Here is a 23,255-nt window from a genome sequence, read left to right as displayed (position 1 = left end):
TATGCCATTCATGGTTTCTGTGTCCAACTCTGACTTTTCATATATCCTGTTTTTTTTTCCTATTAAATTAGAGAAAAAAGATGAGGAAAATAAATAAGAACTTCTTATAATTAAAGAAAAACCTTGCCGGAGGCCTGAAAGAGTGTCCACACTGCACAGCCCCCTTCCTCCGAGGAGGGTCCCGGCCCAGGCAGTGAGACTACGAGGGCCTAGAACCAGCATGCACCGGACCTCCCATGGACACGTTCCAGTCCTTGCCTCTCCCTTCTGTTCCTGTAGCCATGTTTGTCTCTGAGCAAAGCTGATGGCCCCCGCCACTCCACCAGCAGAGACGGCAGTGTCAGATTTGAGGGAAGATGGTACTGAGTGGCACAGATACTTAGGTTATTATTTCTTTGCAAAACCTTCCAGATAGGCAAGCAAGGAGTTTGGGGGGAAGAATGCTCATGTGTACTTCAGGGACACCTTGTTTTCAAGGTCTGATATTGTCTCTAACGGGACTTTTTCTTTGAAAAGACCAGAAACTCTGTCATCTTTATCTCTAGTTAGCAGCTTCCTCCCCAGTTGTTATGAGGGGAGATATCAGTCACCAAGGCCTTGGTTAGATCTCTGAAAAAAGCCCTTGCCCTGTTCCCTATCACAAAGCCCCAGGCCCTGCCCTTCTGTGGTCATGCTGGAAAAATCCAAGGCTCCCAAGTCCCCGGGCTGGTGGAGGTGACTCATCTCTCTGACCCTGAGTGGAAGAGAGTGGCGTGTTTGGGGCGCACGGGACGCCTGTCAGCAGTCAGCATCCTGTTGGCCAGGAAAGCACTACCTCTTCCCAGGAAAGGCTTTGTCTGCTGCGGAGACAGAAGTCCCACTGAGTCAGAGAAGAAAACCTGGCTGAACCTGGGCTTCTGCGTCTGCAGTGGGAAGAAACCTGCCCCATTTTCACCCCCAACCCTGCCACCCAAACAGGGAGGCAACTTGCCCCTTTTCTGTGTTTAAGGATTCGATGGCCCATTATTACAGGGAAACAAACGATGGGAGCCTACGTGATGAATACCAAGGAAGGCATAAAGCAGCAGTGATTTTTCTTTTTTTATAAGATTTTATTTATTTGTCAGAGAGAGCACAAGAAGGGGAGTGACAGGCAGAGAGAGAAGCAGACTTCTGCTGAGCAGGAAGCCTGATGCAGGTCTGGATCCCAGGACCCTGGGGTCATGACCTGAGCCGAAGGCAGAGGCTTAACAACTGAGCCACCCAGGCACCCCAAGCAGCAATGATTTTGAAGAGGCCCAGTGAGTTGTATCTCCTCTCCCTGTTACTCCAGGGGCGCTCATTGATCAGAGTCCTCTCCTTCTACCCCTGTGACTCCTTTCTTCCCCTGGCCTCCATCACAGGTGGCTTATTTATTTAGCTAGGTATTTACTCCTTCCCTTGCACCATCAAAAAAAAAAAAATTGAACCAGCTTATAAAGACACACAGAAGATGGAATAAATGTCCAAGATAAGCCATGAAGAAGACAAGGAAACCAGTTGATAGAGCCAGTAGTAAGATAAGCACACGGAAACATCTATCCTGTGATGTTGTTCTATTACTACAGGGGGGCTGCAAACATGGATCTAAGAGTCCTGGAAGCCTAAGAAAAGAGAACAAAGAATAAAAACAACTGAGAAAAAAGTTGGGCAGGAGTACATTGGTGAGTTAGGAGAACACCTGCCATTCTAAAGCAGAGTCCAGAGGGAGATGAGTGGTCACAGCTCATGCTTGCCGGCACATGAGCCAGACTCTGAGTTAAATGCTCTTGTGACATTTCCTCATTCTATCCTGGCAATCTTGTGGGGTAGATACAGTTATGATGCTCATTTCACAGATTAGAAAACTTGACAGTTTGAGAGTAAGATAGTAATTTGCCCAAGACCAGAGAGTTAGTCAATTACAGAAATGAGATTCAGACCGAGGCTATCAGGCTCCATGTGTGGGTGCCTCAACAGGAAGTTCACCCTGCAGGTCAGTGGGGTCCCACGGGGGTATCCCTGCATCACACTTTTATAGGCCTGTGTCTCCGGGCCCGAGATCAACTGGTATTTTCTCAGACCAAGAGTTCTAATGCATCCCAAGCCTGCTCTAGTACCAAATTCTACACCAGAGAAACCTGAAGCTGAGGTCTTTCGTCTCTCCATTCCCTTGCCTACATCAGGAACTACTCTTATAGTGCTCTGGGATCACAGAGCACACTAAAGGACAACTTCACCTGCCCTGTGGCTCTTTTCCTCCCACGCGTCCTTTGTGCCAGGTTTTAGGATTTGGGTATTCCCTCTCTTCAAGACCTCATGCTGTTCAGGCAGCGGTTCTCAAACTGCCAGCACCTACAACGCCAAGCTAAAGCAGACCACCAATTTTAGGTAAAAATGTATTTAAATTTTTAGTATTAAAAATACCATAATCTTTTTTTTTTTTTTAAAGTAGGCTCCATTCCCAACATGGAGCCCAATATGAGGCTTGAACTCAAAACCCTGAGATTAAGACCCGAGCTGAGGTCAAGAGTCAGACACTTAATCAACTGAGCCACCCAGGTGCCCCAAAGCATTATATTCTTTTAAAAAGCATTTTATTACGGAGAAATCAGAATAGTATAATGAACCTCCGCACACCCATCACTCAGCTTTAATGGTTACTGACTCATGGCCAATCTTATTTCAACACTGCTCCCCTCCACTTCCTCTCTCCCATACATTCCCACAGCAAATCCCAGAAATCATATCCTTCCATCTATAAATATTTCAGTACGTGTCTCTAAAAGATACCAGTCCTTCCTTTTAACGTTATAAGACCATTATCACAACTAACAATATTTATAAGAGTTCCTAAGAATCATCAAATGTCCAATTGTCTCAAAAATATTTTAAGTCTTTTTTGTTTGAATCAGTATCCAAATAAGACCTACACATTCCTATCAGAGAGAACATTATTTTTTTAAAAGGTTTTATTTATTTATTTCACAGAGAGATCACAAGTAGGCAGAGAGGCAGGCAGAGAAAGAGGAGGAAGCAGGCTCCCTGCTGAGCAGGGAGCCCAATGTGGACTGGATTCCAGGACCCTGGGATCATGACCTGAGCCGAAGGCAGAGGCTTTAACCCACTGAGCCACCCAGGCACCCCTATTATATTAAGTAATAGTTATTATTTCACACTTTTGGAAGAGGACATCATTCTCAGTCTCTTCCCACGGCACCTGACCTATTTGGGCAAGTTCTTTACTCCCTACTCCAACCATTTCTTTTGTTACCCTTTATTTTTACTAAGTTAAGCACTCCCCACTGAGTTACAGGTCACTGATAGCAGCATTCAGAGTCCGATATCTCTTTCTAATGGCCATGGATTCAGAAATGAGAGATTTCTCACCGAAGACACTTTTGGGCCAATTATAAAATAAAATTCAAAATCCAAATGGATGTATGCTGTAACTTGGGAGATGGGAGCAAAATGGGTCCCTCTCATCCACATGAGCCCTGGAGGGCATTTGTCCCAACATTGCAAGATACTCTAATATATATGCAATAAGAGATTCTTCTCCTCTTAAAGTATCAGACAGACACTGGGAAAGAGTCAAACTCCACTCAGAGCAGACCGGACTTCAGTTTGGTCTTATGAAAACAATCTGATTTTTCAGCTAATTTTTTTTTTTTTTTTTTAAGGGGCTGAGTGTATCCTTTGGATACTATAGGCCAAGGCCAGAATTGATAAGGAATATGAGACAAAGCAGCTGTGGACATGCCGTGAGGTCAAGTTCTCATCCAAAGTTGAGGAAGGACCCTCTGCCAGCAGAGGGGACAGCGGAGTGATGGGGATCAGACAATTTGAAAGGGCAGTTAGAAGGACACTGAAAATGTCCAGGTAGGAGGTGATATGCTCCTGGAGTCAGGTGGGAACGAGACCAGACAGAGGGGAAGGATCAGTACAGCAGAAGAAGGGATATGAGGATGGACAGAGTGGGCAGTAAAGAGGCAGGAGGGAGGAATCTCCAGTGCTGGGTTGCTGTGTGAAACAGAGTGCTGCACGCACACGTGTGCGTGCACACACACACACACACACACACACACACACAGAATCCCCTTCCAAATTGCCCATGGCCCTGCAATGGAAAGAGCCAGCTGATCTGTGGCTTAGAAAACACCCCATGTGAAATATCCACTCTGTAGTTAGAGCAACAAGAGTCCTCAACTCTGGCTGTACATTAGAATCGCCTGGGGCGTTTGAAAATACTGTGCCCAGGCCCCAGCTCAAGGCAGCTGAGTCAGAATCCCTGGGTACTTTTACACCTCTCCCCACCAGCACCCCCATCAGCAACAGAGAGGTGCTGATGTGCAGCCCGGGCTGAGAGGCTCTGGGCCAGGCATGGATAGCAATGGCTCTTTCAGCACAAAATTACCTGCCTAGACCCCTTGTTGGAAGTATCCACAGCTTGAAGCTTAGCTTGGCTCAGTCTGGTTCCCTGTTGCTTGGACTGAACCGACCTGACCTTTGGAATTCAGCCCTCTGCTCAGAGGCCGGCAAGGAAAGCCTGGCAGGGGAACAGGAAAGAAGGGAGCCAGGTGTCCGCACATGTGCTTCCCTCTGCCTGTGGTGGGTGGCGGTTCTCACACTCTGACATGTCACGTTCACAAGGGGATGTTTGTCCAATGCAGATGCCTGAGTCCTGCTCCCTGCTAGGGTCTGAAGTCTAGGGTGTGGCCCAGGAATCTGCTTTTTAGCGGGTCCCAGGTAACCCTGACAGAGGGCGCTCAGCACGCATGCGCAGGCCTGCACACACCCCAGAAGGCCCGAGAGGTCTGCGGGACCAATGGTCTGTGGGCCCCCATGAGGGATGCACACCGGCCAGGGATTCTTCTTCATCCTGGACCCTGGCCAGGAGAGTCTGAACAGTTAGGACTGAGGTAGCGTCCGGCAGTAAGTGTTAGGAACGATCATGACTTCCATTTCTAGGAATGGTTGAGGTTGGATAGCGGAGCACTCTCCAACTGGGGGCCTTCATGGAAAAGAGGTGGACCTGCTCCCAATTTCCTTTGTATAATAGGAGGTGGAAGTGAAACAGGAAGGGCCCTTGGCTCACTTACTCCTTATTTCCACCAAAAGGGAAACTGGGGGATTTTCCGAGGCTGACTGTTGGCAGCCAGTGCAGGAGTAAGTGTGGGAGCCCAAGAAGCAGACTCTGGTGTCTCAGGAAACTTCGGTTTCAGGCTTGAGGATTCCTGCACCAGAGCCTCAGATGTTGAGTGTGCATGGGCTTAAGAAAGGTTCCCCCGCTCTCCTGGTCCTCCCTTAGTCCTTTTCTGTGGGAGGGGACCCACCCTGCACTCCTCCCACCTTCACCGCCGGTGACTGGGGTGACACAGAGGCTGCCAGGTTCCGGGCAGCTGCCACCTGCTCAGCGGGCTGCTCTCCCAGCTTTGTTTTTCTTTCCTCTAAGCCAGGAGAGGTTGCACGAGGGGCGTTCCCTCAGAACGAAAAGGCCGGCACCTGGTCGCCTAATCCCCTAAAGCAGAGGCAGCTCAGGCCCACTGCCCTCCCTAGAGAAATACGGGAGTGGGCTCAGAAAGGCCCAGGCCGTGTCTCCACACTCTCCCCCGATCTCCCCCCTATGAAAAGGGGAAGCCAACACTGCTGTTCCCGAGCAGGCTTCGGTCAAAGGGGCAGCAGCCTATACCAGGACAAGAGCCCTTCTCCGAACAGGTGTCAGTGTTTGCACCCCAGAAGAGGGGCTAGGGCTGCTGTTTCAGCCAGCTAAAGCAGCCATACAAAATGCCAGACTGGGCAGCTTACATAACAGACACATATTACTCTCTGGAGAGAGTTCTGGAGGCTGGGGAGAGGCTGGCCTGGTGCAGCAGGGAGAGTACTCTGCTCTTTCTTTGCCAGTCCCCAATTTTGGACCTCCTCCAAGTATTCTGATTTAAAAAAAAAAAAAAAAAAAATCTAATCTGCTCTAAAGTGGGAGTCACCAGGACCAGGAATAATCTAGCCCTGATGTCAGGATTCATTATAGAGTCTTGAAATGTGTTATAGGAGCGTCTATAACGTTGAAGCAAAAACTACATGGGTTAAGTTAAAAGCACAATTTTATATTTTCTTGTCAAACAACTTTACTTGAGGCAACAACTGAAATATAATTTAATTCAACAGGAAATATCACACTTGGAGGGAAAACATAGAAAAGAAAAAAAAAAAAAAAAACCCTGAAATTTAAGCCAAACATTCTTTCCAAGGCACAGCACTGACATTTCCAGATTGACAGCAGAATGAGTTTGTTTCCATGAAACAAAATCATGAGTCCAAAGTTTGCCTTTGAAACAGCTTTCCACCTCCTCCCCATTTCTCCAGGCTCAGGGAACGATGCTCGTGGCCTTTCTCAGGGCCAGGTAGCCAGTGACGACGTCGGAGGGCAGCCTCCGGATGTAGGAAAACTCTTCGATGGTGCTGAACCGCAGCTTGCTCTGGGGGTCAGTGTAGTTGGCCTGGGTGGGAAACCAGCACAGGGAAAGGCAGAACACTGGTGGTCATGGTGAATGTTTGAAGTCCAAGTTTACAAATTTTTCTATTTTACCTAAAGTGAAATATCTGCATTTTGTCTTACTCTGTCATGAAGAATACAAATTGCCTACTTTGGCAACGACTTGTTAATCTTCCCAGACTTGAGAAATACTTCAGGGTATAGACGGGAGGAAGAGGAGTAACCACATCAGACACCAGGACCGGTCAGAACGGTGGACCCTGCAAGGGCTCCGAGCAACAGGTCCAAAATGGAATTCCTGATGATCGTCCCTCCCTGGCCCCCGCCTTCAGACTCCCACCTGCTTCCAACAGATGTTTTGGCTCTGTCCCCCAAGGCAGGAATAGGGGCTGCCCAGGCACACCCACCCCTTCCTGTTACACCCCTACACCCCACATGCTCCAAGTGCTCTCTCCTGCTCTATGCCCTCCCCATGCCACTCCCAGGCTCCCTGGGCTACACCACAGTACTGACTGGAAGGGACCGCCACCCCACAATGGCAACCAAGGTCATTTCCACAACTTGCACTTCTGATTGCGTCTTCCCTTGGCTTGAAATCTCCCAGGAGCTCCTCTCAAGTCCTCAGCATGGCTTCTCAGATCCTGCAAGCCAGCCCGGGCCCTCCACCTTCCCAAGCCTCTTCCTCAGCCACATGTCCCCACCCTGGTTCCAACTGCCCTGGCTCTCAGTCCCTCCTGGCATTCACGCCCCACTCGCCCTTCCCTGGGGAGGGGCCACTCTGCTCCCCAGTCGTGGGCTCATCCTTCAGACTCAGCCCCCAGGCATCTCATCAGGGAAGTCTTATCTGCTCCCCCGCTCTCCCACATCTGTCTCCTGTAGAATGCTTCTCTCTCTTGCTTTCCCGTTTATTACTGGCATGACTCTGAGTAAGGTCTAGGCTGAGCGGCTCCACGGGGCAGGAACCCCATGGTTTGCTTATCACGGCATCCCTGCTCCGAGTGCAGTGCAGAGTGCGTCGTGGCCTTCAGGGAATGTTTGTGCAATGAGTGAGGAATGAGTAAACACACGAACGAATGAACCAATGGATAATCAAGACCATCATGGAAAAGAGACTTCTCTTTTCTCACTGACATCAAAACTCTCTTTTGGTCTGTGTTCCTTACGTGCAAAATGGAGAAAATAAACTCATTTACTGTATACCTCAAGTCATACGGCTTCTACAGACTTTGAAACAGAAAACATGAGGGTGAGTCATTTGGAACTCCTTTAAAAAATTATACAAGATGCCATTAAAGTCTAGACGGATAACGTCCAGTTACTGCCTTTCCGATGGCCTGTGTGCGGACCCCGCCGGGTGGCAGTGCTGTGTCACCGAGGAAGGGCGGGGAGGCTGAAGAAGCAACAGCAGAGGGGAACTTAGTTACAGGGTTCTCACACTCTCCAAAGTCCCTATTCTGCCTCAGGGGATCTCTCTAAGGTAGTTAACATCTGCGTGGCAGGAAAAGGAGATTAGTCCTCCAGATTAATTAAAACTCTCCATAAAATAAAACCTTGATCCTTTGGCTTCATCTAGATCTTGCCTTTCTGTCCCACATTTTAATGACAGTAATATGTAGGAAGGCTTCCACAGAAAAACAGCAAGAAGCCCCTCTGGAGGACTGGCCAGGAGGCAGGCAGAGGCGTGGACGGGAGGAGAGGCTCCCCTGTGGTCACAGGGGGAGTGGGAGGGGGCAGGCCCTCGCAGCTAGCTTCCATCATCTGGCCTCCAGAGAAGCACCAGCTCTGGCCTGGCTCCATTTCTGGCCTGGCTCCATTTCTGCGCCACAAAGTGACAGGCGGCGCTCACTGCTCTGCCCATCTCACCCAGAGCCACGGCTCTTTCCAGAGCTTTGGAACAAGGACTGCCCACACGTGTGACCCCACGTGGCTTCCTGCCTTGCCCACGCACTGCAGACAGCTGTTTGGTGCGAACAGGTGTGTCCATGTAAACATGAGTGGGGCTATATTTTTTAATGATTCAACTTTAATATACCCAAGTCAACAAATGGATATATTCTCCTCTTAAAAAAAAAAGAAAACATTATGAATAAGACTCAAGTCCTCTTTTCCAAGCATCTACCATCCAAAAGTCCCTGCCTTTCCCTGAGGAAACCACTGTCCCTGGGCACCCTTCCAGACCTTGTTTGTATCCGCCCTTACATATATAAACACACCAGGGAAATTACCCACTATTTTTTTGTGAGTGTGTGTTGGTTTTTGCTTAAATGGTAGCATGCTGCTTACGCTGCTTTGCACCTTTGAGTAAACGACACATCTAGAAGTTTATCCCTGTCGTTACAAACACATCAAGCTCACAGACTAGTATGAAATCATCTCCACCCCAAGCCCTGGTTGACTGACCTTTATTGTGTTCCCAATACTTGGCTCATAACCCCATTTTCTCATAATTATTTCTGCACGAAACTCCATGTACACACACTTTCTCTAGGGAGCTGCCTGGAAGGCAAACTGCTAAGTCATAAGCTTTAGCTTTTCTGTCTCAACAGGTGCTGCCAAATGTCCTCCCGAGAATCCAGACTAATGTATTCCCACCTCCAAAGGGCCGTGTATTGAGGAGATTTGCTTCTCTGTGTTGGTGATGTTTATAATCAAACATCTTCATTTCTCCCCCGCTGGTGAGCCCTTTCCCTAATTATCAGGGAGACTGGAGATCTACTGATCGTCTGTATGTCCTCCTTGTAACTGTCTTCACATCCTTCTAGCCAGTCCTGTGGGTCTGCCTTTCGATGATCTGGTAGGGTTCTTTGCAGATCCAAGCAGCCAGAGGTTTTAGGTTATGTATGACATGACAAGGCCTTGCCTGTAGCATAAAGGGCCTGGAACAACACTTCTCAAAGTGATTCTCATGCCTCCTAATGTGTGCGAGCCACCGCACTAACAGATGAGCTGCTGAGCGGCGAGGACAAAGCGACCTTCTAAGGGACCACCCACTAGGTCTGCCCCTAAACGATGGCCTCTCCATGGAGAAATGTCCATCTGGGGCTGGAACGGAAGAGCTGCTCCCATACTAGCTCTCCTGCCATAAACAGTTATTAAAATGGGTCAAATTGATGAGGTGACTATTTTCAGGCAGGAAACAAGAGATTGTGTAAGACCACAACATTGCTCGTGCAGGTGAAGTACCCTCCGAGGTTAGGAGATACGTGCCCTGAATGGACGGCAGAAGAACCCACCATGCATGCATGCTCGCACGCACACACACACACAACACACAACACACACACATGCACGCCATATTACAGCACCTCTATTCTGCCTGTTGTTTTTTACGATCACTGTACTTAAGGGTCTACGTTAAGAAGTTTGTAGTTCGGGGCGCCTGGCTGGCTCAGTCGGCTAAGTGGCTGACTCTCAATCTCAGCTCAGGTCTTGATCTCAGGATTGTGGGTTCAAGCCCCATGTTGAGCTCCACACTGGGCATGGAGCCTACTTTAAAAAAAAAAAAAAAAAAAGGTTTGTAGTACATGGAGGAATGTGTGTTTTGCGGAGGAGAAGCTACAACATACAACTGATTCAGAGACAATAACTAACAGTATTTTCAAAAGTATAAAAGAACTCAACTCTTTCCCAGCACAAAACGCGTATCATTGGTTTAGTCAGTCTGGCACAGAAGTTTGGAGTCATCCATTTTCATAAAAATGTAAAGCATTTAAATGATATGTATGAGTTTTAAAAAGTGAAGTGCCCCACTTTAGTTTAACTACATTTTTAAAAGTACAATCATCTCCAAAATATAAGAAATTTTTTAAATTTCAGCAGTTAAAAAAGAAATTGTTGTTTCTTTCATGTTATCTCATGTGTTAACAAGCAGAGGAAGGGGAGGTGAGAGCCGGGTCTCCTACTTTCTGGAGCAGTCTTCCCTCCGGGCTGCCGGCATGGAGGCCCCAGGCTGCAGCCACTCTGAGATAAGTGTGTGAGCTCTTCAGCACAAACCCAGGACCTGTCGAAGTGCGCAGGCTCCCGGCAGGGTCAGGGGCAGCCCCATCAACACTTCCTTCAACAGTATTATGAAATCTCCCTTCCAGCTCAATGCTATGAGACCCAGAGATGGATTTATACTCACAAGAAGACCTGAAACATCAGAATACTTCTTAGCTGGTTTAAAGGAGGGAGGAGCATCAATACTGAAGTCTGGGGGGAAGAAAAAAGAAAGAAGATAACTAAGCTGGCTTTAAAATATTCAGATCCCTCTCCTTCTTTTTCTGAAAGTGCTGTCTCATAATATTTCTGAAATTTTGATGCGGTGATTAAGTCCTCAGACACTTCTCCGGGGGAGTGATGCACTACGTCGCAGACCAGGCACAGGCTCGAGCTCTGCCCCGTCCCTGGGGCCCCTCTGCTCTGGCGGAACCCCCAGAAAGCTCCTCTGCCCACAGGCCACTCTCACCATTGCAGGCTACACAGGCTGTGGGCGAAACCCAACAACACTCTAATGGGATCAGAGCATCCGGACACTGGAGTGTCCACACCCAGACCCTGACTAGCTCACTGGTCACCCATCTGAGTCACCCCATGAAAGATGTGCTGTGGTATAGGAGGTGAGGGAAACTTTGACTGTACTTTCCAGGGAGGACGAACAGAACACAGAACAGTGCTTCACACAGATGTGAAAACACTGCAGCAGAAAGCACTCTAACAATGGCACAGAGTAAAACAGAGTTAGCCTTTAAGATGGTGGTTAGAAACCCTCTGAAATCTTGGGAGACCCTGTTCTGGAAACACATTTTAAGAGTAGATTCCTGAAAAGAAGTTTGTCTGACAGAAACACCAGGATTAGCACATCAGGACCGACTTCTCCAGACTGAAATGTCACAGCACCACCAACAAGCACACACCCCTGTCGCACAGAAGGGCTCAGCGCCCAACTCCATGCACCGCGTCTCCCAAGGCTGACGCACCTCGCCAACCCTGGAGCTACGGGTCGCTTCCTACACTAACACAAACACGCAGGTTTGTTACAAGTTCCTACTCTGAGCATCATCGACACACAGAAGGCTCTAGACAGCTCACAGTTGGGATCGTTCAGTTGCCACGGCAATGCCCTTTCAGAGGCGAGGATCTGTTTCAGGTTCTTCCAGGTTCTGTTCTTCTTGCCGGCGACTGCGCCACCGTGGCCAGAGTGCTGGAGTGAAAGATGGGGGTGGAAGCGACAGGAATCAGCGGAGGCCATCATTTCAGGATCGGAATGACGTGCATCCCTAACAGTAACACGCCCCTCGTTCTGTCAGCTCATTTGTACCCCTAAGGGCTGGGTTGGTTTGTTTGTTTGTTTTTAAGTATTACACTGTACACATTAATCTTACTGATAAAAACACAAAGCTTTTGGATTATCAAAACCCATGAAGTAGTTGGTCATGGAGTAGAAATAAAAGAGTTTTTTTGTTTTTTTGTTGTTATTGTCTGTTTTTATATGCTTATAGAAAAATCACATCCTTTTTGGGATAACTTTAGAGAATTCACTCATGAATCCTCCATCACATTAAAATAAATTTATTACAAAGTCAGCTTTAGGGCAGGTCACTCACTGCCTGGCAAGTCACTGGAGATGCTGGTAAACCCAAGAAAGCCTCAATCATGACATGGCAAGCCCTCTGGAAATTTGTTTTCTTTCTTGTTCTATAAAAATGATAAAATAAAATGGAAAAGAATACCAAAATCTGCTGTAGGCACTGGTAATACTGTATTTTTTAAAACTAATGAAAAACAAACTTCTAATGATATCATCTCAATCTCTGGAATTATTATAGCTCTCAAGAATGAAAGGAAGAGTAGCCTATTCCTCCTTTACAGCAACATAAGTTAGATTTACTTAAACTAACGAGGAGAACGCCTCTTTTAGTTAGTTGTTTTCAATGAAAACTTACGTAAGCCCAGTGAAAAGGGATGGTGAACAATCATGGAAATGACCCACCCTCAGAAGAGTATCCTTTGATCAGTTCCACAAGGAGCACCTAAATCCTGGGGAACCGGCCCACTGGGTGAGCAACAGGTAGGGCCCTCCTCCTGCCACCAGCCTCTCCTAACAGCCCCTGGCAAAGGTGGTGGTGACTTGAACTGACTGAGAAAGGGCCACCAGGGCCACCAGGGCCACGACGGCTGCCGGCCCAGCAGGATCAGAGGCTGGGGTGTGGCTGTTTGTTTTTGCTTTTTGTTTTTTTTTTTTTTTTTCATTTCTAAAATACCTTAGAAGCTTACCACAAAGTTTGGATCCTTAAATGGCAATGGCTTGGCAGCTTTTTCCATAGGTCCCGCGCTGAAGTCAGAGGGCACCATCTTATTCTCGCTCATGGCTTCCATGCTGATACCCTTAAAGCATAATGATAGTCTGAGGTCAGTTTTTTTCTTGGTGAGGTCCCTAACGCTGCTCCTAACAAGACCAAAGATGACGCCACGGGGGATGTGAAGGAAGACAGTGCCCCAGAGCCCTAGCAGGTGGCCTGCACCAGAGAAGGGCATGCCAGATTGGGAGCAACACCTGTTGTGTGGAAGCCATGGGAAGGAGAGCCAGGACCCCAGCTGCCAGGCTTCCTGGATCCCCCATGTGCCAAGTAGGAGGGATGGCTGTCCCCCATGAGCCGGCTCACTGAACTCTGACAACAGCTGTTATCCCCAGTTTTCAGAAGAGAAAATTGAGGCTCAGAGGTATGGGTTCAAGACCACACAGTGATGACCTCTGGATTCAAACCCAGGTGGAGCCAATTCCAAAGCCCTCACCATCTCCACAACACCACAGTGTCCCTACTCCTATTGACCTTGTCACACTGTGCCTTAAAACACTGAGACAAAAAGGGGCCAGCCCCTGTAAGGGTGTCATCAGTCAGAGAACCCAGGCTACAACTCTTCTGCGCCAGCCGAGCAAGGAGATAACAGGCATTTTGAAGGAGGAGAGCAGAGGAAGAGGGGGCTGGGTAGACACAGGTCAGCCGCCTGCCACCAGAACGCCAAGAGCAGGCTAAACTCTTTATTTTTTTTTTAATATTTTATTTATTTATTTGACAGAGATCACAAGTAGGCAGAGAGGCAGACAGAGAGAGAGAGAGAGAGAGAGAGGGAAGCAGGCTCTTGGCTGAGCAGAGAGCCCGATGCGGGACTCGACCCCAGGACCCTGAGATCTTGACCTGAGCCAAAGGCAGCGGCTTAACCCACTGAGCCACCCAGGTGCCCCAGGCTAAACTCTTTAAAACAAAAAAACCTTTCAAGCTCACCATCACCAAATAAAAACAAGCCAAAGTAAGAAATGGCTTCTGATTTTTAATGCAATTTCCAGTATTCCCAAACTGCAATGAATTATTTTTAATTGTTATATAATTTACATACAGCAAAATGCACAGATCTTAAGTGTAGGTTTCGTGAGTTTTGCCAAATCTTTACACTTGTTTAATCCGTGTCCCTATGGATTACAGAACATTTCGTCATCCCAGAAAGTTCCCTCATTCCCTTCCTAGCCAGTACCTTCCACCCTCAGGGTGGTTGCTATTGTGGTTACTCCCACCCCACTTTTGCCCCTTTTACAACTTCATATAAAGGGAATCTGATGACATGTACTCGTGTTTGGCTTCTTTAGTGCTGCAGAGTTTTGAAGATCTCTCGTGTTGCCACAGAGGTCAGTAATTTGTTTCGCTGTATCTGTGTATGTTCAGCAGAGAGGCATCCCCCATACGGATGTACCACGTGTTTATCCACTTGCTGTTGATGAACATGTGGGCCATTTTCAGGCTTCAGCTAGTATAAATAACGCTGCTGTGAACACTCCATACCAGGCTTTGTGTGGACCTGTGTTTACACTTCTCTAAGGTAAACACCTAGGAGCGGAATGGCTGCATGACACCGTAAGTGTATTTAACACTGAAAGAAACTGCCAACTCGTTTTCCTAAACGGTGGCCTGATTTAACACTCCCAGCAGCAGTGTATGAGCGTGCTGGATGTGTGTGTGTGTGTGTCCATCACCCCCATCCCCACCCCTGCAGTGACATTTGTGGGGGGCGCAGGGGGCACCCACTCTGATGCGTAGTTCTCCAAATGGTCTCCTCTCAGACACCTTCCCAAAGGCTTTGCCAGTCTCTGCACGTGGGCCTGGGCGCCTCCTTGGTCCACACCACCTCTTTTGTCTGACATGCCCCTCAACTCCCCCCACCCCATGATCTTTCCAAAGCCCAGCTCGATGCCAACCCTGTAAGAAGTAAGAGGCCTCCAATTTCTCAACCTTTTCCCACCAGCCACAGCCACAAGTGTTCTTGCATCTCTCTTTCCTCTCGCACTCCCTCCCTCCCTCCCCCAGCCATCCTTCCTACGGTCCTCCCCTACCTGGCACCTTCCTCAGCTTGCCCCTCAGAGGAGGGGCTCTGCGGTGCACACCTTGCCCACTCCCTTCTCTCCAGCACAGTCAGTGAGGCCCTCTTAAATGCAAGCTTGATGGGGCTCCCCTCCTCTCCAGCAGGCCGGTGGGCCCCACAGACTTTGAGATGAGAAACACATCTGGCCTCCTCTCCAGCCTTACCTTTCATTATCCCTCCTTACTGCATTTTGTATTTTCTGGTACAAAATCCACTGAGTCATTTTCTATATGGCACAAATAGTTTCCAATTTTCCCATTTTCATTTATACTTTACTAAGATTATTTTCATTGGGATTAATTCATGTCAGCTTTAATTTTATAACAAAGATTAGATCTAGCATTTTGTACATAACTAACTTTTACTGCCCTTGTAATTTTTCCTTCCTGCCATGGCATTTCTGCCAGGTACATGTATCCTGGAAGGCCCAATTTGATGAGGGAAATTTGATTTTACCATCACATTTAATCAATAACCAACATTACTGTGTATAGTTTTAGTCAGTTGTCAATGTTATTTTGGGTTGACTAGTATCTATTATAAATTAGATATATGATGGATAGTTTGTATTTATGTCTTAGTCAAGGAAAAAAACAGCAGCTTTATGAAACAGGGAACCACAGACCAGAAGAAGGAGAGATGAGAGAGAGATGACCAGACAAGGAAAGAGCATCTCCGAGCGGGTGCACACCCTGCCCCACAGTGTGGCTCAGCCTTCTGTTCCCACATCTAACTGGATCAGAAATAGTGTATATGTATCCTGAAGAGGGGCATGGAAGGACCAAGGGGAGGCTAGAGCGAAGCCTGTGCTACTGGAGTGAAATCAGAGGTTCGCAGTGTGTACTCAAGGCTTTAATACAGCTCAGGCAGAGAAACAGAGAAACCGATACAGAGAGTATGGGGAGGGTGGGTACACACACCCCCATCTTTCCTAGCTCTCTCCACAGAGACAGCTGGAAACAACAGGTACACCTGGGCTCAGATCCTGGTTTCTAAATGTGATTCTCCAAGAACCACTGATTCTTAAAAAAGTAACTGGTTCCAGGGCTGGGGCAGAAAAGTACAGGATGAGCCTTGTGGTTCAGAAAGTAAGAAAATAGCTGTATCGGTCGGCTAGGGCTGTCCTGACAAAATACCACAGACTGGGTGGGTTAAACAACAGACATGCATTTTCTCACAGCTCTGGAAACTACAAGTCCAGATCAAGGTATCAGCAGGGTTGGTTTCTCCTGACGCCTGGGTCATTGGCTTGTAGATGGCTGTCTTCTTGCTGTATCCTCACAGGGCCTCTCCTCTGTATACTCCACTCCTTGGTGTCTCTTCCTCTCATATGAACAACAGTCCTATTGGACTTTATTGACCTCCTTTAACCTTAATTACCTCTGTAACAGCCCTATCTCCAAACACAGTAATGTTCTGAGGTGTACGGGGCGGTGGGTGGGGGGGACTTCATATGGATCTTGAAGGGAAACAATTCAGTTCACCACAGTACTAATAGCACTGAGAAAATGACGGGGGTCTATTAAAGCACAAAGAAGCGGTTTGAAGAGGTTCCCACTAGCAGAGAACAATTTAAGCATCAAAATAAATAACACTAATCCAGAACATATAAAGGATTGTTATCACTCAACAACAACAACGTAAATTCCACTGTAAAAAGGGCAAAGGATTCCAATCAACATTTCCTCTTTTATGGCCAGCAGAAAAGATGTTCGGCATCCTCAAAACCGCACTGAGCTATCATGTCACACCCACAGGGATGGCCATGATCGAAGACACTGAATAACGCGCCAGTAAGGATGCAGAGTGACTGCAACTCTCATGCATGGCTGGTGAGAAAGGAAAAGAGTGTGGTCACTTCGAAAAACAGTTGGTGTTTCCTCAAAATGTTAAACAGAATTATCATATGACCCAATAATTTGACTCCTAATATATATCCCAGAGAATTAAAAAAAAAACCAGTCTGTAAAAACAGGTGCAAATTCATATAAGCATTTCCCAAGAAAGCTAAGATGTACAAACAACCTACATGGCCATCAACGGACGAATACACAGGTGTGGTATATCCGTACAATGGAGTGGCATTCAACCACAGAAGGGAATAAAGTACTAATCCATGCAACCACATGGATAAGCCTTGAAAATACTACGCTAACCGACAGGCACCTGGGTGGCACAGTCGGTTAAGCGTCCACCTCTTGTTTTCAGCTCAGGTCATGATCTCAGGGTCATGAGATCAAGCCCCTGCACTGGACTCCATGCTCAGAGCAGAGTCAGCTTGAGTTTCTCTCCCTTTCCTCCTGCTCCTCCTCATGCTCTCTCTCTCTCAAATAAATAAATAAGTCTTTTTAAAAAAGGAAAGAAAATATTATGGTAATTGAACGCAGACAGAAAAGGCCACATATTCTATGATTCCATTCGCATGAGGTAACTACAGCAGTCAAAGATCAGAGGCGGTCACAGACTCAGGAAGGGTTAATGGGAGTGACTCCTAATAGGTAGAGGGTTTCTTTTTGGGGTCATGGAAATATTCTAAAATTAGATGGTAGGGGTGGTTACACAACTCGGAATATACCACAAACCACAGAAGCGCACATTTTAAGAGGGTGAATTTTATGAGATGTGAATTATAACTCAATAAAGCAGTTACAAACACACACATTTATGGATGAATGAATAAAGCTAGTCTCAAAGTACCCCCCCCCACAGGATTCTTTAATACGAACAGGAAAATAATAACTTCACAGTGGAGAGACCTGGCAGACACCACCTTACTAAGTGCTCAAAGCGAACACTGTTGGTAGCAGAACACAGGCCACCATGTGCTATGATATGACGCACTGAGAAGGGGACAGCGTCACTTCTGTCCTCTTGCCAAGAATGTATTAACCATATCTGATCATAGGAAATATCAGACAAGCCCAAATTCAGGAACACTCTATAAAATAAGGGACCAGTACTCTTCAAGAGCGTCAGGTCGTGAAAGATAAAGACCAGAGAACTGTCCTATAGAAAAGGAAGCTAAAGACACATGATAACACAAACGTGTGATCCTGGCCGGAATCCTGGGCTCGACCAAAGATAAGAACGCCATCCGTGGTTAGGGGTCAGTGCTGGTTCAGTGTTAATCCCTAAACTGACGGCTGTACTGTTGTTATGTAGGAGAATGACTTTGATTTTAGGAAATTCACACTGAAATGTTTAGAGCATTAAAAAAATAAATAATTAACGGTGGCCAAGAGAAACCTCTCCCCTGGGGTTCGCCCAGCTGCTAACCTGACAGCAAATGAGCCAGGGGCTCCACGGCCCCCAAGAGGAAGCTACAGCTGGCAGGCGGGTCAGGAAGAGTGACCGCCACCTGCTCTCCCGAGAGGCTGTGGTTCAAGGGCGGAGGAGGAAGCCTTGCTCACTGGCTGGAAGGCACACAAGATGAACAGGTCCAAGGAAACTGGCCAGTGTCAGAAGCAGCAAAGTGGTCTCTTCCCCAAGGAATCTAGGGATTCGTCAGGGCGGCCCTGGGACTACTCAGCGAGGACAGGCCGATGGGCACGGGCAGTGGGGAGGCTGGCCTACAGGTGGCCTGGAGTATGTGAGAGAGAGAAAAGACAGCCTGAGAACTACACAGGGAGTATCGTGTCAGAGCAAAAAAGCCAGACCGCTAGGGACAGCTCAGGGGAAACAGGCAGAAAGGGAGAGGTTTCCCAGGGCCACACACATTTAAGTTGCAACTTCACTGTTGCAGTTTTTTATAAAGAAAATGACTGCTTACATAATGTTCCCATCTGGGAGAAAATAAGCAAACGGAAATGCTAACAACGCAAGGGGAAGATCCCAGAGGGGGATGGGGGAAGCAGGCCTCCAGACCCGACAGCACGTAGGGAATGTGCCCCACTGGCAGCCACCATCCTCAAATGACGGTCTCAGCTTTTCTTCTTGTGCAGGAAGGCCAGAAAGACTGCAACTCTCCCCTCCTCCGGAGGCCCCGTCCCTGATGCCTAGTGGGTAAGCTCCCAATGCTGTGCGCACAGTGAAATCCTGGGAAGGAATCTGGGTGCTCTTTGATGTAGGCCATTCCCAGGCCCCAGGAAGAGATGGGAGAACGCTGGCAGGCGGCAAGGCCTGGCGGAGACTGGGGAGGCGGCGCTGCCCCAGAGGCTGCAGAGAGAAGCAGGTACCTCGGCCAGTGTGTGTGGGCTGGGAGGTCTGGGCCCTCTGCCAGGGGAGAGGACGCACTGTCAGACAGGTGCATCTGCTGGGAGGAAGGGGAAGGTGTGGGAGAGAGTGCCAGAAGTCTGCACCGCCACTCTGGGCAGCATGCCAGAGAAGAGGCAGCAAGGGGACGGAGAGGATGTGCTCCAGCACCGAGATTCAAAGCGGTCCCCTCCTGCTCATTTGGTCCCTCCAACCTCTGTCCTTCCCCTGTCAGCAGGGCTGGTGAGGAGCCATGCTTGCTGAAGAAGGGGCAGAGGAAGGAAGGCATCCCAACAAGAACTGAGCCCCATCATTCCAGAGCTGCCTCCTGCCTGTGAAACAGTGAGGACTCTTCCCTCCCAGACCAGGATCCAAGATCCTGGGCCCAGAACTGGGTGTTGTACCATTCCTTCCTCCTGAACCCCACCCTGCATGATCCCGCACCCTGGGCTTCAGCCATGCTGAGACTCTGCTGCCTATTAGCGATGGGATGAGAGGGAGCGGCCCTCAGTGAAAGGGAGGATCAAGTCTGTGAGGCTGGAACGCCAGAAAATAAAATTGTAAATGACGTACAGTTTCCACATTACTCAGCCACTGTTAACATTAAGAGACGTTCTGAGATGAACCAGCCTATCCCCGAGACACGAATACCCTATGAAGAGGAGAGAAGTAATGCTCAGCATTCAGGGCTGTCCCCTCTTTGCAGCTCGAGAAGAGACGACACAAGTCCCAGGGAGCAGAAACCTGGCCCTATCAAAGCAGCCCGGGCCTACCTCTAACAGAGACTGCAGTCAGCAAGACCTCCACCCGCCAAATAGCTTCGCGTCTCCAGACGGCAACCTGCACAACTGACTCAGACGTGAGGACAGTGGGGTCACAAAGAAGGGAGACAAATGGTCTTTGTCTCATCACTGGAAAACCGAATGCCCAGTTACATCGACCTAACAGTATTCTAGAATAAAGTCGCTGAGCCTGATCTAGAAGTGCAGTGTTGTAGTAGGGTGACTTAAGAGAATTGTGAGAAGCAACCTAAATATTCGATAAAGTCAATTAAATAAGAGCACTCAATTTCTTGGGAAGCCAGTCAACATAGGGAGATCTGTGAAATGATGCTGAGTGAAAAGCAGGGCACACAATGTTACGCATTGAGGACAGTCATGAAAAACTATCTCCACAAAGAAAAGCCAAATCGTAACAGTTGTCCCGAGAGAAGCAGATGATTCTTATGTCCATTTTAAAAATAGAAAAAAGGGGGGGAGCACCTGGGTGGCTCAGTTGGTTGAGTCAGACTCTTGATTTCAGCTCAGGTCACGATTCCAGGGTCATGAGAATGAGCCCCCCATCAGCTGTGTGCTCAGAGGGGAGTCAGCTTGAGATTCTTTCCCTCTGCCCCTCCCCCCCTCAAAATAAGTATTTTTTTTGAAAAATAGAAAAAAGGAACTTCTAAAACTAACATTATCATATTTTTTTAAAAGCTAGTTAGTGTAGGGGCACCTGGGTAGTTCAGTTGGTTAAGGATCTGACTCTTGATTTTGCCTCAGGTCCTGATCTCGGGGTCCTGGTACCAAGTCCTGCATCCAGCTCTGCACTCATTCTCTCTCTCTCTCCTTTTGCCCCTCCCCCCACTTGTGTGTGCTCTTTCTCTCTCTCTCAAATAAATCTTTAAAAACAAAGCAAAACACAGAGGTTTATTTTAAGAATTAAATGACATAAGGGTGGGACGCCTGGGAGGCTCAGTGCTTTAAGCCTCTGCCTTCTGCTGGAATCATGATCCCAGGGTTCTGCGATCCAGCCCTGCCTAGGGAATCCCTGCTTAGCAGGGAGTCTGCCTCTCACTTTTCTTCTGCCCCTCCCACTCATGCTCTCCCAGTCTCTCACTAACAAATAAATAAAATCTTAAAAATAAATAATGAATGGAGGTGCTTGGGTGGCTCAGTGGGTTTGGCTCAGGTCATAATCTCAGGGTCCTGGGATCAAGTCCCACATCAGGCTCTCTGCCCCGCTGAGCAGAGAGCCTGCTTCTCCCTCTCTCTCTGCCTGCCTCTCTGCCTACTTGTGATCTCTGTCAAATAAATTAAAAAAACAAAACAAAACAAAAAGAATGAAAAATAAAGAATGAATGAGAAAGGGGTACCTGGTTGTCTCCTTCATTGGGGCTGGCGACTCTAGATCTTGGGGTTGTAATTTCGAGCCCCATGTTCGATATATAGATAACTTAAATCTTTTTTAAAAAAGAATGAAAGAAGATAGCATTTAGAAAGTGCTTAGAACAGTGCTCTCTAATTGCGTCAAATAAAATGTAGGAGCCAAGAGAAACACTAATCTAACCAAACCACTCCTCTGCAGAAAATCTTTTGCTGGAATTGTGGAACCTAGATTATCCAGATGCCATGAGATCTGTGCCAGGTACTGTGCTCAGTGCCTTCCCACCATGATCTCATGTAACCCTTTTACCAACGCCATGGAGTAAGACCAAACCACTTTGGGACGGAGAAACCGAGTGTCCACAAAGTACTTTTCTGAGAATGAGGGACGCCATCGGTATCAATACATCTTGGAATTTCTCCATTTTCAGGACACTGGGGCGCTCTGCACCTCACGGACACTCGGTACAGATCTGCAGAAAGGACCAAAGTGAGACACGCGGACTTGAGCTTGACTGAAAATCACAGAAAAGTCCTGAGCCTCAACCTAAACGCGACGGGAAGGGAGATCACTGCCCTAAGTCGGTAATAACATCCCCACCTCTCCCGCTCTCAAAGACAATGTAAGGCCGGTGGTGCCTGAACCAAAGCCCACTTGTCCACACCTGGGAAAAAATGTTTCATTTGCGCCAGCGATGTGAACCCACCCCAAGCGGGACTTCAAGGTCCGGAACCTTCGCCCTGCCCCGCCCTGCCCCGCCCTGCCCTGCGCACGCGCCCTCGCTCCGCCCCGCACGGCCCCGCGCACGCGCAGACTAGACGAGCCTAAGCATACCTGGTTAAAGCCGGTGGCGGACACTTTTTTCTTTTTACTGGCGCTGTAACCGCCAGCGCTGCTGCCGTTGTGGGAAGGACTGGCTGGCCTCTTCTTGCTGTTCCGAGCTATCCCCGGAGTGGAAGTAGTGGCTACAATTGGAATTTGAGCCGCCATTCCTACCCTGAGTCTTCCTCCTCCCCCGCCCCACTTTCTCGGTACAGGCTTTGGAACTTCCGGCTCGCCCTTACTTCCGCCTTCAGGCGCGAAAATCCGGCCTGGACTCCCAGCGGGTTCGCGGACTTCTTTCGGCCAATTCTAAAAGGCGGAGGTCGGAGCAGCCCAACCCAGCGGGCTCTGTCCCGCTGTCAGCCTGGGCACGTGCTGGGAAATCCGCCGTGGCTGAGGAACAGAACATCTCGTGACCTTTTTTCAAACACTGGGTTCTTTTAAAAAATAAATAACCGTGTTGTCATTCTCACATTAAGTCGGAAAACTGATCACTTTTAAAGTCTGAGTAAAGTTAGTGTTGTTCTGAGTGGATTGAACAGACTGTCAAGCTGCTGGCTTTCCCTTGGTCGCTGCCTTCGCATGCGGAACAAGTTTGTGTATATTGGCTGGGAGTCAAAATGGGCTTGAAGAGTGTTTCTTTCTTTCTTTTTTTTTTTTTTTTAAAGATTTTATTTATTTGTTTGACAGAGATCACAAGTAGGCAGAGAGGCAGGCAGAGAGAGAGGAAGGGAAGCAGGCTCCCTGCAGAGCAGAGAGCCCGATGCGGGACTCGATCCCAGGACCCTGAGATCATGACCTGAGCCGAAGGCAGCGGCTTAACCCACTGAGCCACCCAGGAGCCCTTGAAGAGTGTTTCTTAACCTTTTAGGAGTCCCAGACCCCTTGGAGCATGTAAGCCCCTCCCCTGCCCCCACCAAATGTATGCAGGTATAGACAGAATTTTACGTGTGGATTTCGGGGAATTCACAGATCTGCTAAAACCTAATTACAAACTTCGATGGGACACCCTCTCCCGCCATCCCTTGTTATGTGCCACATACTGCGTGGATTGTAAATTGGTTAATGTCTTTTTTGGCCCCTGTTAGAACGTGAGTTCCATGAGAGGGAGGCTGGTAATGTTTTGTTCACTTACCTTTTCTGGGTGATACTACCTTGCAAGTCTTTGGAACAAATTTTTATTTGGTTCTTAATGAAATAATTCACAAAT

The 23,255-nt window shown here is 48.1% G+C and overlaps 1 protein-coding gene across 1 annotated transcript; it reads right to left on the bottom strand.

The window, feature by feature from the left end:
• Positions 1–6,083: 6,083 nt before the first annotated feature.
• INO80C (INO80 complex subunit C) lies at positions 6,084–22,293 on the bottom strand. The gene is made up of 5 exons (XM_047698071.1): positions 22,058–22,293; positions 12,749–12,859; positions 11,564–11,675; positions 10,617–10,684; positions 6,084–6,497 (listed from the first exon to the last, which is right to left on the bottom strand). Exons 1-5 carry the CDS (start codon positions 22,211–22,213, stop codon positions 6,366–6,368), a joined length of 579 nt encoding a protein of 192 aa, XP_047554027.1. The 5' UTR covers positions 22,214–22,293; the 3' UTR covers positions 6,084–6,365.
• Between the last annotated feature and the right edge of the window lie 962 nt (positions 22,294–23,255).

This window comes from Lutra lutra, chromosome 12 (genome assembly GCF_902655055.1).
Source record: "Lutra lutra chromosome 12, mLutLut1.2, whole genome shotgun sequence".
NCBI lineage: Eukaryota > Metazoa > Chordata > Mammalia > Carnivora > Mustelidae > Lutra > Lutra lutra.
This window is presented reverse-complemented; position numbering and strand designations above follow the sequence as displayed.

Excerpts from the sequence above, each read along its gene's own strand:
- INO80C (XM_047698071.1), bottom strand. The coding sequence starts at position 22,213 with ATGGCGGCTCAAATTCCAATTGTAGCCACTACTTCCACTCCGGGGATA. Across the intron at positions 12,860-22,057 it reads CCGCCACCGGCTTTAACCAG|GGTATCAGCATGGAAGCCAT; the intron begins GTATGCTTAGGC and ends TTATGCTTTAAG. Across the intron at positions 11,676-12,748 it reads TTAAGGATCCAAACTTTGTG|CACTCTGGCCACGGTGGCGC; the intron begins GTAAGCTTCTAA and ends CTTTCACTCCAG.